Below are 14760 nucleotides of genomic sequence, written 5' to 3'. Positions count from 1 at the left end.
TTCTAACTTGGAACAATATACCATATTTCTTTGAAGATAATATGTGCTTTTTCACTCCAGACTTTAAAACGAGGTGTGACTGTGTGGTAAGAAGTTTGCTTCCCAACCACATGGTTATAGGTTCAATCCTACATCGTGACACCTTGGGTGACTTCTACTATAGGCCTAGGCCAACCGAAACCTTGCAAGTAAATTTTGGTAGACAGAAACTGAAAGCCAGTTATATATATATCCACACACACACACACATATACATATATATATATATATATATATATGGGAGAATATACAAATAATAACAACAGACGAGGACAGGTGGTGTAAATAACAAAAGTATATATTAGTATGACGCGCACGCACACACACACACATACGGACGAGTGGACAAACAAAAGAAAAAGGCATTGAACACATTTAGCAGAACTTACATATTCATTGAAACAGTTTGATTTTGACTCCATGTAACTTAAAATTTCACAGGCTTCTCACTGGAAACTAGCCTGTTCAGGCTCATACACACACACACACACACACACACACACACACACACACACACACACACACACACACACACTGTGAGTGTGTTACTGTCTCCTTGACTTCACATAACATGGTAGTTGTAAAACAAGTGTCATGCAAGCAATGTCCTCCAATTTCAATCTCCTGAAACATGTCAGAGAGCTTATGAAGTCTTTTGCCTGGATTGATAATTCCTCACTATTAGCTATCTATCTGTGGGTGTGTGGGTTTGTGTCTGCCCTGCCCCATTGTATAAGAACCAGCGTTTGCTGGTTTACATCCCCATGAATTAAGAGTTTAGCAAAAAAGAGGCCAACAGAAAATACACCGGACATTAAAAAAAAAAGAAAGTACTGGAGACAATTTGAGTAAACCCTTCGTGGTAGTGCCCCAGCATGACCACAGTCCAATGACTGAAACAAATAAAAGAATAAAAGGAAACAAAATCAATTAAAAAGAAAAGTCTGTTAATTGATTACTGTTTATTATATATTTTACATTCTTTAAGCAGATTTGCTTCAAGTAACACCGGTATTTTATTAGCAGAGTTCAACATTTTTTTTTTTCTTTTTTTTTTTAGAGATTAAGAGTTTGTTTTGTAAATAATTAATAAATTGAAAATAAATTAAAAATGTCACAATGAGAGAGAGTCAGCAGCAAGTACTGAAGCCTCTCGCTATTTTCTGGAAATTATTCAACAACGGTTTTATGATAAGGACCTAATGGCACGAGGATGCCTAAACGAATGCTTAGGTAAGAGATCTAAAGGTGTAGCTAAGGAAAAGAGAACAAACATAGTTTAAGGATAATAATAATAATAATAATAAAAAACAGCATAAAAGGAAACAAAAATATCAGTAATTTGCTAAACTAAATTCACTAAAAAAAAAAAAAAAAAAAAAATCTAATATGTAACTAATGGCTTAGTGGTAAGAGGTTTCCTTCCTGACCACATGGTTTCAGGTTCAGCCCCACTGTGTGGCACCTTAGATAAGTGTCCTCCCAGGGCCAACCAATCCAAATCCTTTTGAGTGGATTTGGCAGATGGAAACTGAAACGCCGGTGTTAAAACGTGGGTAGCTGATGAAGTAGAATGTTCTCTATGTGGCTCGTGTGTTCTCGTCTACGTTTGTTTGCAATGTCCTGTACCCAGATATGCACCTATACATACAGGTGGATGTCGGTATGCACATACCTGTACGTATATATGCATATACTCATTTACTTTTGTTTATATATATATATATATATATATCATCGTTGTTTAACGTCCGCTTTCTATGCTGGCATGGATTGGACCCATATATATATATATATATATATATACACATGCACATACATACACACTCACATATACATATTTGTGATTGTGTCTATTTCCACCACTGCTTGACAACCAGTGTTGGTTTGTTTATGTCCCTGTAACTTAGAGGCTTGGCAAAATAGACCAATGAAATAAGTGATAGACTTAAAAAAAAAACAAAAAAAACAAGTACTGGGGAGGTGGGAGGGGAGTCGAGCCGTTCAACTAAAACCCTTCAAGGTAGTGCCCCAGCATGGCCACGGTCCAATGACTGAAACCAGTAAAAGATGAGAGCTATAACAAGTCACTGCTAATTAGTCCACATGCCCATTCATGTAAAAAAAAAATAATAATAATAATAATTAACTTGTGTGGCTTGCCTATGAGAAGCAATCAGCATATTTGTCTATTGAACCTATGACATAATTGCAGTACAGTAATATAATATAGTTGTAATATAAATAGGAGCATTAGTTGAAATGTAGAGAAGAGGAAAACTAGGTGAACTCATCAGTAAGATTAGATGGGCAAAATGCAGGAATGTCATATGATTTGCATAGAGTATCACATATCAAAATTGACATTTTGTCTTCTAAGATGGAAGCAATGACAGTTGTAGCTATGAGAGAAAGAGTGAGGGTGGGGGGGAAGAGAGAGAGAGAGAGCTAGTAGATGTTGGAAGTTTATTATTGGATGGCTTCAACTTCTCTTTGAATATAATTATTAGCAAAGGTGTGAGGCTGAGTGGATAAAGGTGCTGCAATCGTGATTTCGATTCCCAGCCTGGTGGTGTGTTGTGTTTCTGAAGCGAAACACTTCATTCCACATAGCTCCAGTTGCACTCGGCTGTAAGGACTGGTGATCCCACTCAGAGGGAATCTTGGCCTGGCTGCCTGTCGGCCTGTTTTAGCAGGTAGGGTGGCATCGTGTGAAAGCTACGACGACGCAAGGTAGAGCAGTGTGACCAGTGTGGTGTATGAAAACATCCGACAGACTGGCTGATAGAGTGATGTCGTTAAGAATTGTCATTAACACTGAGTTCTTTTGGTGAATAAGTTTCATGGAAAGTAAAGGTAAAAAAAAATTGAAAGCAGCATCATCATCATCAGCATGTACGTTGCAAAGCAGGAGAATGTTTTAATGAAAAATAATACAAAATTATGTCAGCAGAGAGATGAAATGAAAGATGAGGAAGAATTTTGAGTTGGAATGCAAAGTGGTCGATGAGACAGGCTTCAATGAAAAGGTGAAATTTAAATTAGGGATGTAAGCGTGCTTGATTGTGGGAGATAAAGAGTTTGTTCTGAAACTGCACTGTTTTGGGTTTGAACTCACGGCACAGAAACATTAGGTAAGTATCTTCTACCATAACTTTGAGTTGACTGATATCTTCTGAGTGGAAACTGGTAGACAGAACTGCATGGAAATTCATTGTGTGCGTTGAAAATAAACGTTAGCAAAAAATGTAAACATCAGCAAGAAAAAAAAAACAAACAAAACAAAACAAAACAAAAAAATAGCGCTCTCCAAATGAAATTCCTTGTGGTGTTTGTTCTGCATTGAGATACATACACTCCCTTGTCACTCTCACTGATGATAATTTCAGTGAACAAATAATGCCGTTGTTCACCAATTGCAAAAGAATAAAAATAAAAATAAAAAATAATAAATAATAATAACTGCAGAATTTAATGAGAAGGAAGAATGAAACTTTAAAATTACTCAGCAAGTTTAAGTTAATAATCATTTTTAGAAATTGGGATACTAATTAGGCTATAATAAAATTTACCCAGAACTGTTGAGAAAATAATTAAGACTTTAACAGTAGAAGACAAGAAAATCTGTTGGTTGATCATAACAAGTTGTCAAGATGGGATGAATCTGAAAAAGAAGGAGAGGAAAAGAGACATCGTAAAAAAAAAGGGCCAAAAAAGCACAATTTATAAAAAAGCTGAAACTTCACGATTGACAGACATTTCATCTGATCCCTTTTTCTTTTACCTTTTAAAGGAACAATAAAATAATTGAAGTAGTTGTATGCTGTCAACTTAATGTGACAGTCCCCTGAAGGGAATAATACTACTGTTGGTTAGACCTAGGAAGCTGCACTGCTTAATTGTCGGCCTTGACACATTTCCTGTGTCTTTATGTTTACAAGGGGAAGACAAGCACCTCCACCCAGCTAAGCCTGCATCCAGAGACATGTTTCTGAGTGTTTGCTCGTCATCAGTCTCCCTCTTGTAAACATAAGGACACAGGAAATGTGTCAAGGCTGACAGGAAGTGGTTCAGCTTCCTAGGTCTAACCAACAGTAGTATTATTCCCTTCAGAGGACTGTCACATTAAGTTGACAGCATACAACTACTTCATCGTATAAATCTCTCTCAGAGATTTAGAAATGTATTATTTCTAACAATAAAATAATTCTTTCTGATTCTGACACAAGACCAGTAATTTTGAGAGCGGGGGGAGAGAAACTTGATTACAATAAACCCCAGGGCTTAACAAATGCTTGTTTCATCGACCCTGAAAAGATGAAAGGCAACACCAACCTTGGTGGAATTTGAACTCAGAACGCAGAGAGTTGAAATAAATGCCACTAAGCATTATTGTCCGGTGTGGTAATAATTCTACCTTAAAAGTTTCAAATTTTGGCTCAAGGCCACCAATTTTAGAGAGAGAGAGGGGGGGGGGGTTGTCAATTACATCAACTCCAAAAGGATGAAAGGGCAAAGTCAACTTTGGTGGTATTTGAACTCAGAGCATAAAGAGTTGGAAGAAATGTTGCTGAGCATTTTGCCTGATATGTTAACAATTCTGACAGCTCTTTAACTTAATGGAGCGACAAGATATAGAGAGAGTCTACACTAGGGGTTGCCAAACTTTTTTGACCATCAACCCCCCTTTAGCCACTTCCCCTTTCACATCTACCCCCTCCCCCGCCACTTCTCCTTCTGCACCCCAAGAAATTGCTAGAGAAACACGTTGAGATTATATAATTTATGATGTTATAATGAAAAGACAAATTAAATCTCCTGTTTTATTCTGTTCTCAGACACACACTAACAGACAGCATGTGCTAATTTGAAATGATGGCATGGAAACTATAACAACACAAGAAAAGAAAGAAAAAAAAGTGGGGAGAAATTTACCTGCTCATCAAATTGAGCTTACTCTCCATTTCGGCAGCAAACTCTGTTGCTACACTGTAGATTCTGACATCCACTGGCTGTGTATTCAAAAGGATCATTGCTAATATTATCACAGTAGAAGAGATTTTCATGCTGCAGTTTTGGACAAGATTCCACCAGTTTTTCAAGCACATCACCGCTGACTTGCAGACAGCCAGAAAGATCAAGGTAGGTTAAATTCGATAATTTTCCATAAGTGGAGAGAGCTCTAGAAACGGGGAAAGAAAAAGAGAGAGAGAAAAAAATTAGTTAATTACAAAACAGATTTAATTAATATTAACAAAAATTTCATGAACAATACAATTGAACATTCTATGGTAATCATTTAATGCAGTCGTTCTCAATTGGAGTCCATATAAGATTTTGAGGGGTCCACAGTGTTATTTTAAGGGGCCATGAAATAATTTTGCTGTAGATGTATTTATTGCAGGAAACAGTTAGGTTTCTTTCTCTAACATTTTACATCGTTCAAGTTATACAAGTCCCTGCTGCAACATCTTTTGTTCAGATCTTTTATTTGTTTCGGTCATTGGACCGTAGCCATGCTTGTAGGGACCACATCCCTGAAGGGTTTCAGCTGAACAAATCATTCCCGATACTTATTCTATTGGTCTTTTTTGCTGAGTTACTAAGTTACAGAGATATAAACAAACCAACAGGGGGGGGGGGGAATGCAGACATACACGCACACTGGTTCCGTCTACCAAATTCACTCACAAGGAATTGGTCGGACCAAGGTTACAGTAGGAAACACTTGCTCAAGGTGCCATGTGGTGGAAACTGAACTCAAAACCACATGGTTGCAAAGCAAGCTTCTCTATCCACACAGCCATCTGTTAATCTGATTTACAAACTCTCTCTCTGTCATTAGGTGAATCAATACAACTTTGCAAAGACTACTACATTTTTATCTGCAAAGAGGAAATAAGCCAGCCTTTTACAGATCAACCATTCAGCTTTCTTTCTTTTTCTTTTTATCCTTTCAAAAACGTGGTATTTTAATTTCAGATCTGCAGTAAATTTACATGTCTATTGTAACACTGTTTGAAGTTAAGAATCTGTAGAACCATTTCCTCAGAGCATAGAATGAGGCCAGAAACTGATAACAGTACCCAATTCCAATTCTTTGATAAACAAAACAAAATAAAAAAAAAACAAAAAACATTAACCATCCAATCCCTCTCTCCGCCAGGGACTGTTTTTGTGTCTCTCTTAGTATTCTGGGGGGAAGAGAGTTGGAGGATGGGAAGATGAAATATTGGTATTACAGCAACAAACCTGAATCCATTTCACTTTTATTGTCAGTTCTGTCAGACAACACCAACAAGAGGACCTGGAAAAATAGTCTGAAACAGAATTCTTATCCGGTTGACATAGTCCTGTTATTAGTTTACATCACTGAAATAATCTTCATTTCAAAAGAGATCCAAAGTGAAAATGTGTTGTAATGATAATGTATTTAATACCATAATACAGCAAGAACAGGACACAGAAAGATTTTAAACCTTGACTTGGCAAGTTTTCAATAACGTCACCTGCCTATAAAAATTTCTCATGAGCATTCAATGCTGTTAAATTTTGGCTTGAGAGCTTCCACAACTTGGATAACAATAGAAGACTGAGAAAAGAACCTGGCTGAAGGCTTTACACAGTCTCTTCCAAACATGAACTTAACTTTAAATAGAAGTTACTCATTTTCAATAGAGCTTTTCACTGCCCACCAGACTAAAAATATGCTGAACTTGATCAAAATGATTTCTCTAGGTTTATTAAAGAAGCAACTTTATCTCTGGATGATTAATTTCCATTGTATTTTTGCTGAAATGAAATAATTAAAATACTAATTCACGTTAGCTAAACATGGCTGCTAAGACTGACACAATTCCTGTTCCTATATTTGTCTTCAGTTGCCACAGAGTTCAACAGACAGAAACAGATGTCTCCTTAAATAGACTGAACAAAGCTAATAAATTACCAGACAGATTGAACGATACTTTCCAATTTGGTAAGTTTAGTTCAAAAGAGAAAAAAAAAAAAAGTAATTTTTTTCAGGAACAAATTACCTGCAGAATAATTTAAACTCTCAAGCTACGTACCACGAATATATTCATACGATATCATGTGCCAGCACCTAATCCGTTTGCAGAACACGGAACAAGTCTTGCACAAGCATAAGCAAATCTGTTAATAATCTTTACCATGTGAGAAATAAATAATGGTGTGCAGGGATAGGGGGGTACCATGAAAATATAAAATAATGAAAGAAGTTGAGAGACCAAAGTCAAGCATTTATAATGTAAGTAGTTACAGTGTGTGTTGGCTCTACTTCAATCATTATTTTTCATAATCTTTATTTTACACGTTTGTTCATTAAGGCCTCTGCTGTATTTGTTAAAATACACTCAAACACTAACTGTTAACATAAATGTATTGCCATAATAAGTATGAGTTTTCCGTATGCCAGTACTTTGGACCAGAGCCAGATATGGTCAAGTAGATTTCTTTAAGCAATCAATTTACAAACATATTATAGAAATCTTGATTCTTCACTGTTATTCTAAGAAGGTGTGACTACATCCGGGAAAGAAATAACCAAAAGAGAATGGTATGGAAAGCAAATTGAAATTCATTGAAATGACGTTTGTATGTTTATACTTTTTTAATTAAAAGTAGTTTAGCGCTGCACATACTGTAAATCCTCGAGTATAATCCGCACTTTTCCCCCAAAATTTAAAGGTCAAAATTTCTAGTGCATACTATATATGAGGTTAAAAATGAAAAATATTTTCTAAGCAAAATTTTCTAAGTGATTGTAAAGGCAATTTACTTAATATTTATTTTTCACTGACATTATTACTGTTATTTCTTTATTTTCTGCAAACAAAGTGCACAAAAAAGCTACACGTTTGCATTATGTTATATATACAATAATAATAAAGGACGTTACCGTATATACGTTTACAAACCAAGGACGTTATATAGACCTCATTGACTCAAGTTAGAGAAGGGGTGCGTATTATACACAAGGTTTAGGTTCTTCAGAGGTACAGCCCCCTAAAAATCCCCTGCGTATTATACTCAAGGGCAGACTACCTATACTCGAGGATTTACGGTAGGTAAATGTTCTTGGTTTCTTTCTACCAGTATTCTGTGGTCCAAATGAAATCATATTAGTCTTATTCCTCTATGTAACTGACATTGGACAGATTCTTACCGAATGATTAGAAATATGAAGAATATATATATAATTGAAAGGAAGTTGATATTTACTGAAGAAAAGACAAATATTTTACACATGTGCTGTACGTGAGAAGACCCGGCAAGCCAAGTGAGATCGTTGCCAGTGCCCCTGGACTGGCTCTTGTGCGGGTGGCACATAAGATGCACCATTTTGAGCGTGACCGTTGCCAGTACCGCCTGACTGGCCTTCGTAGGGTTTTCGAGCGAGATCGTTGCCAGTGCCCCTGGACTGACTCTTGTGCGGGTGGGACATAAAAGACACCATTTCGAGCGTGGCCGTTGCCAGTACCGCCTGACTGGCCTTCGTGCGGGTGACACGTAAAAGCACCCACTACACTATCTGAGTGGTTGGCGTTAGGAAGGGCATCCAGCTGTAGAAACTCTGCCAAATTAGATTGGAGCCTGGTGTTACCATCCGGTTTCACCAATCCTCAGTCAAATCGTCCAACCCATGCTAGCATGGAAAGCGGACGTTAAACGATGATGATGATGATGATGGTGATGATGTATAAAAAGTGACATTGACTGTGTTAGAATTAAAAATGAATGTAAAGCAATAGTAAAATACAGTTTAGTAAACACAGAAGTATCTATGGAAAGAATATTTTGAAGAAAATGTTTTGAGTATTTCATGCAGAGCTTTGGCAGAAAACATGGTGAGTGAGTGAGTGAAGCCATAGATAAGAGGTACAGCAAGATATTTAAGTGGCACTGGGATGACAGAAGCAAACTGATAAAGATAGAATCTGCTGAAGTATTGATGATGTAAGCGGAGTAAAGACACTGCTCAATAATACTTGGATAATGGAAGATCTAGTTATTTGTCTTAAAAGACTAAATGTCTACATTAAATCACTGTGTACTTTGTAGTACACACAATTTACATTAAACTGATTGATCCTCAATTCAAACCATCACAGAAAACAATAAATAAACTATAAAGGAAATGAAGAAAGCTTTAGAGTCACACAACAACCAAGAAACAATAGAATCAAACAAACAATGCAATTGTAAGACACATGCAGGAAGAATACGGCAGGTATGTAAAGCAAAAAGTAAGTTACAAAATTGCAATGCTAAATGCATGAACACAACTTTTTTTCCCTCCTTTTCTTAAATACTTTTTTTTTTTTTCAAGTATGAGCAGACTGTAAATAAATTTATAGAATAAATAATTAAGAAACAAAAGCTGTTAACTTAAGTGGGTAATGCACTGAAACTGTGAGGGAGGTTAGTGAAAAGGTTTTAAAAAAAGCTCTACATTTATAAAATTTACAAACTGTAGATTTGAAGCAGGATGATTAAGCTTTTAAATTTATAAAAGTGAAAAGAGTATAGAACATTCTAGAACAGTTTTCTGAATGGCATGCCAACAAAGAATTACTTTAAATTGCTTAGTAGTGTGATCCATCTGATGATGAGCCATGGTCCCATGCAGCCTGCCTCTCGAAAAGGGCTACCCATGCCTTTTCTAGAACATCTTACAGATAATATTTATTCAACCTCATGAATGTAAAAGTATAAAATAGAATAGACAAGGCTTGTTATATTTTAGATGTTTCTCCAGGCATGGCTGTGTGGTTAAGAAGTTTGCTTTGCAACCATATGGTTTTGGGTTCAGTCCCATCATGCAGCACCTTGAGTAAGTGTCTTCTATTATAGCCCCAGGCTAAACTATGCTTTATGATTAAATTTGGTAGATGGAGACTGTGTAGAAGCCCACGGTGTGTGTTTGCTCCCTTGCTGCTTTTGTAACCAGTACTAGTTTACGTCCCTGTAACCTAGCAGTTAAGCAAAAAGACACTGATAGAATATGCACCTGATTTGAAAACAAAATAAGCGCTGGAATCAAAACCCTTCAGGACAGCGTCTCAAACATGGCCGCAGTCCAATGACTGAAGCAAGTAAAGGATAAATTTTAAAATGATTTTCCAGTTTTACTTTAATGTAGGGTGGGCATAAAATGTTGAGATCAAGGACTTAATTGGTGCAATTGAACCATTAGAACTGATAGATATGTCAGATGATATGAAGGTAGTGTAACTAAAAAAGTCAACAAGATACTCACACAATACCAAGTTGAATTGATGACATTTTAAACAAGAAAGAATTATATTAAACGCAAAGGTTTCCCCCCCAAGAGCTATTGTTTTAGCGTTACTTTACATTTTATTCAAAATGCAACATCAATGTGTTTCATATTTTTAGAGAATTTTTCCAATACAGCTTGATGTTTTCATTTCTCAAGTAGATTAGAAGCATCAGAATCAATGGTTGGTGCACATATGTATGTGTGTGCATGTGCACGTGTGTGTGTGTGTGCGTTTTGCAGTTTCAGATATCAATTTTAAGATTGAAATTTGAATACTAATTTTAGAAATTTGTTTCAATGAGATCAACAGAGAGAGAGAGAGAGAGAGAGAGAGAGAGAGAGAGAGAGAGAGAGAGACAGACAGAGAAAATGGAGAGAGTGAAAGCTTTTTGGAAGAACATAATTTGCATAAATCACACATAATTAAAACAGAATAATTTCACAGCCATAAACAAAAAAAAACAACAACCACTAATGAGAGTAACGATACACATATACACACAGATAGAGAATGTTACACGCAGTATAAAATTAACCAGCATAAGCATAATCTTGCTTTAATTATCCATGTTCATTATGGTAATTTTATTTGGCACCTGCTTTTATGATCGCATGGTTGAGAGAAATTAACCTAGCAGTATCTATTAATATACCAAATGTAATATTATGCATATCAATATAGTGTTATGAACACAATAGTGTTATGATGGGTAGGAAGAAAAAAAGAAAAAGAAGCATGTGCAGTTGGAACAAAAGTTTCATGGTTGAATGACCCTCTTAATACTGACAATTTGTAGAGACAAACAGATATAGAAATGCATATTAATGAACATTTAGATTAAGAATGTTAAAAGTTAACACATTTATCCAGTGAAAATGTTAGTGATGATAATATTTAATTAGTAGGGTTAAAAAAAAAACAAAAACACCCTCAGAAAATGAGTGCAGGCATGGCTGTGTGGTTAAGAAGTTTGCTTTGCGACCATGTGGTTTCAGGTTCAGTCCCACAGCACAATTACTTGAGGAAGTGCCTTCTATAACCCTGCGCTAACCAATGTCTTGAGAATGAAGTTAGGAGGAGACCTAAATTGTGGGGAAGCTTGTCATATATGTGCATGTGAGATACAAACTCACAAATATATATACGCACGCACGCACGCACGCACGCACGCACGCACGCACGCACGCACGCACGCACGCACGCACGCACGCACGCACGCACGCACGCACGCACGCACGCACACACACACACACACACACACACACACACACACACACACACACACACACACACACACACACACACACACACACACACACACACACACACACACACACACACACACACACACACACACACACACACACACACACACACACACACACACACACACACACACACACACACACACACACACACACACACACACACACACAACGGGTTTCTTTCAGTTTCCATCTACCAAATCCACTCACAAGGCTTTTTAGTTGGTCTGAGACTATTGTAGAAGACACTTGCCCAAGGTGTCACGCAGTGGGACTGAACTCAAAACCATGGGTTTGAGAAGCGAGCTTCTTACCAATTTGTCATGCCTGGGCCTATATATATGACTTGTTATTTTCCATATTCTTAGAATAAACTAAGAATAATGTATACATGCCAAAACTGCACAAGACATCAGAAATACTAATTTAGAAAAATAATTCATTTGCAGTAATTAAGTAAATTAATATCCTCATCATTATCATCATCCTTTTCCCTCTACTTTTCCTATTAGAATGGGGTGGATGGTCTGACTGGATCCTATAGGTCTGAGGATCACATCCTGTTCCAATGTCTCTGGAGCTTCACTAGAATAATCTTCTGAATTGCTAGCATGTAACAATTTCCAGTGAACCAGCATTTATCAGACAAACTGCCGGCTTTTTCAAGGAATATCTCATAAATATGGTGAATTGATTAGTGTGTGTGTGTGTGTGTGTCCACATGCACTTATATATGTATGTTCCAAGTTGTAGGACAGTTTTGCATCTAGATATCTGCTATTTTATGAGGAGGTGGGGGCTGAAAATTTCCTGGTTTTAAGGGTATCACATAAGACCTGGCTGGAGGCCCAACCTTCTGAGTTCTTTTACAGGGCTTAGAAAAACTGAAGGACTGCTGGATTAAGTGTGTGAATCTGAGAGGGAAATATGTTGGATAAAATCATAATTAACTGATCCTCCTGTATCTTCTTTTACCCAAAGCCAGGATCTTATCAGCACCTCCTCGTATATAGGAGCACATCTCCAAAGATAAGGTCATAATGTTATGTGGCTTTTTTCCTGATAATTTCTATAAAGCCTGGCAACACAGAGTACTTGAGATAGATTTATTAGCCATGCCAATAAATTTATATGAGAAAAAGGAAGAGAGAGAGAGAGAGAGAGAGAGAGAGAGAGAGAGATAATAAAGAAGGAGATAAGAGTGCTAAGAGAGAATGACTGCAGGACATTGAGTTAAAACTAAAACAATTGCCTAGTTTCGCTTAGAATAATTAATCTGCTAGATTACTCTCAGCTTAAAATCAGTGACATCTATGAATAAGTAAACACAACCAGAAACAAACATATACACCATCATTTTCGTTGCTACTACTCTTCATAAATATTATATCTACATTGTTATTGTTTAACGACTTAAATGATATAAAACTAAATAAATAAAATAAAATAACTTCTTTTGAATAGTTTTTAGACTTAGAGAAAACTAAAAACGTTGGCATTATGAATAATGCTTTCATGCAATAACTCTCAAAAGTGGTAAAACGAAGGAAGAAAATCACTAACATTAAACAGCAGCTTTCTTAATCAGAAGTCTGTTAACGATATAATTTAGACTAATACAAAAAGGATCCTATCTTCTCCCTATTCTTAATCGAAAAATCTAATTTAAATTGCTAACTAACTGCACTAATTACACATTTTTATTTATATTCTTTTTTTTTTTTTTTTTATGAATTACATTTCTGGTTTGAATATTACAGATTACTGACTTCCTGTTTTGTGGGATTTGTTGATTAAAAATACTGAAGTTTGAAATTGAAATCTGAAAATCTCCAACTACTTGACTAATTAGTCCCTAAAGGAATTCAGATTTGGAGAAATCTCTGTATAATAAAATTATTAAGTAATTCAAGTTTTAATAAGAATAGTGTGTGTGTGTGTGTGTGTGTGTGTGTGTGTGTGTTAGGGGCAGCTATTCAGCTATTGCAATTTACAAGGTCACTTAGACGACTGCCATGTCAAACTATTTAACATAAAACATCTAAAACAAATTAATATATTTTACAGACTCACATTATTTCCATATTATTGATTTATTTCAAATGGATATAATAGGTACAGGTATGACTGCATGGTAAAGAAGTCTGCTTCCCGACCACATGGTTTCAGGTTCAGTCCCACTGTGTGGCACCTCGGTCAAGTGTTGACCAAAGACTTGTGAGTGGATTTGGTGAACAGAAATCGATTGGATGCCCACTGTGTGTGTGCGTAAGTGTGTTACTGTCTGCTTGCTTTGACATCATATGATAGTCGTAAGTGAATGTCACCATCTTGCAAGTGGTGACTTTCAAAAAACATGTCTGGCCATGGGGAAATATTAGCTTGCTTGGAAACAGGTGAGAGTTGGTGACAGGAAGGGTATCTAGCTGTAGAAAATCTGCCTCAGTAAATTCTGTCTCAGCCATGCAAGCATGGAAAAGTGTACATTGGAACAATAATGATGTAGATATACTCAGAGAAGAAAATTTATAGGAAAAGTGGTTAAATCTGGTGAGTGACAATCATTGTTGTCTTTACACAGGCAAGACAAGAAAGATTATGAAAATCACGATAGATATATTAGGGATCTGTTGATTGTAACAAGAAACTTCAAAGGTCACATTGGTAAGCACTGGGGGTGAATGAATTGGCATGCAGAGAGATTATGGTTATACCACAAGGAATGAAATACAAAATAAGGATTCTGAGGTTCTCAGACATAAATGAGTTAAACATCTGCAACACTAACTTCATTTTGGGAATTAATTACCACTGATGTTGAACACAAAGCCAAATTACTGAGATTTCATTAGTTATTACAGCATATTAATAATTAAAAACATTAAATTTAGCACTGCAAAATATTTCTATCTCCAGAGCAGATTCTTGTGAAGGTGCATGGCTCAGTGGTTAGGGTGGTGCACTCATCATTGCAAGAATCATCATCACCATGCTGGCATGGGTTGGACAGTTTGAATGGAGACTGGTGAAACCAGATGGCTACACCAGGCTCCAAACTGATCTAGCAATGTTTCTACAGTTGGATGCCCTTCCTAACGCCAACCACTCCAAGAGTTTAGTGGGTGCTTTTTATGTACCACTGGCACGGG

The 14760-nt window shown here is 36.5% G+C and overlaps 1 protein-coding gene across 3 annotated transcripts in view; it reads right to left on the bottom strand.

The window, feature by feature from the left end:
* Positions 1–986: 986 nt before the first annotated feature.
* Positions 987–14760, bottom strand: part of LOC106874883 (F-box/LRR-repeat protein 5) — a 44504-nt gene continuing 30730 nt past the window's right edge. For all 3 annotated transcript variants that reach the window (XM_014922792.3, XM_052971465.2, XM_052971466.2), the window contains 2 exons: positions 4975–5221; positions 987–3703 (listed from right to left, as the gene is read on the bottom strand). In XM_014922792.3, coding sequence (XP_014778278.1) covers positions 4993–5221 — 229 coding nt within the window. In that variant the 3' untranslated portion in view covers positions 987–3703; positions 4975–4992. The remainder of the gene's footprint in view (positions 3704–4974; positions 5222–14760) is intronic.

This window comes from Octopus bimaculoides, chromosome 11, assembly GCF_046866305.1.
Source record: "Octopus bimaculoides isolate indiv1 chromosome 11, ASM4686630v1, whole genome shotgun sequence".
In the NCBI taxonomy this organism is placed as follows: Eukaryota; Metazoa; Mollusca; class Cephalopoda; order Octopoda; family Octopodidae; genus Octopus; species Octopus bimaculoides.
Note: the sequence above shows the minus strand (reverse complement) of the source record. Positions and strands in the feature narration are given on the sequence as shown.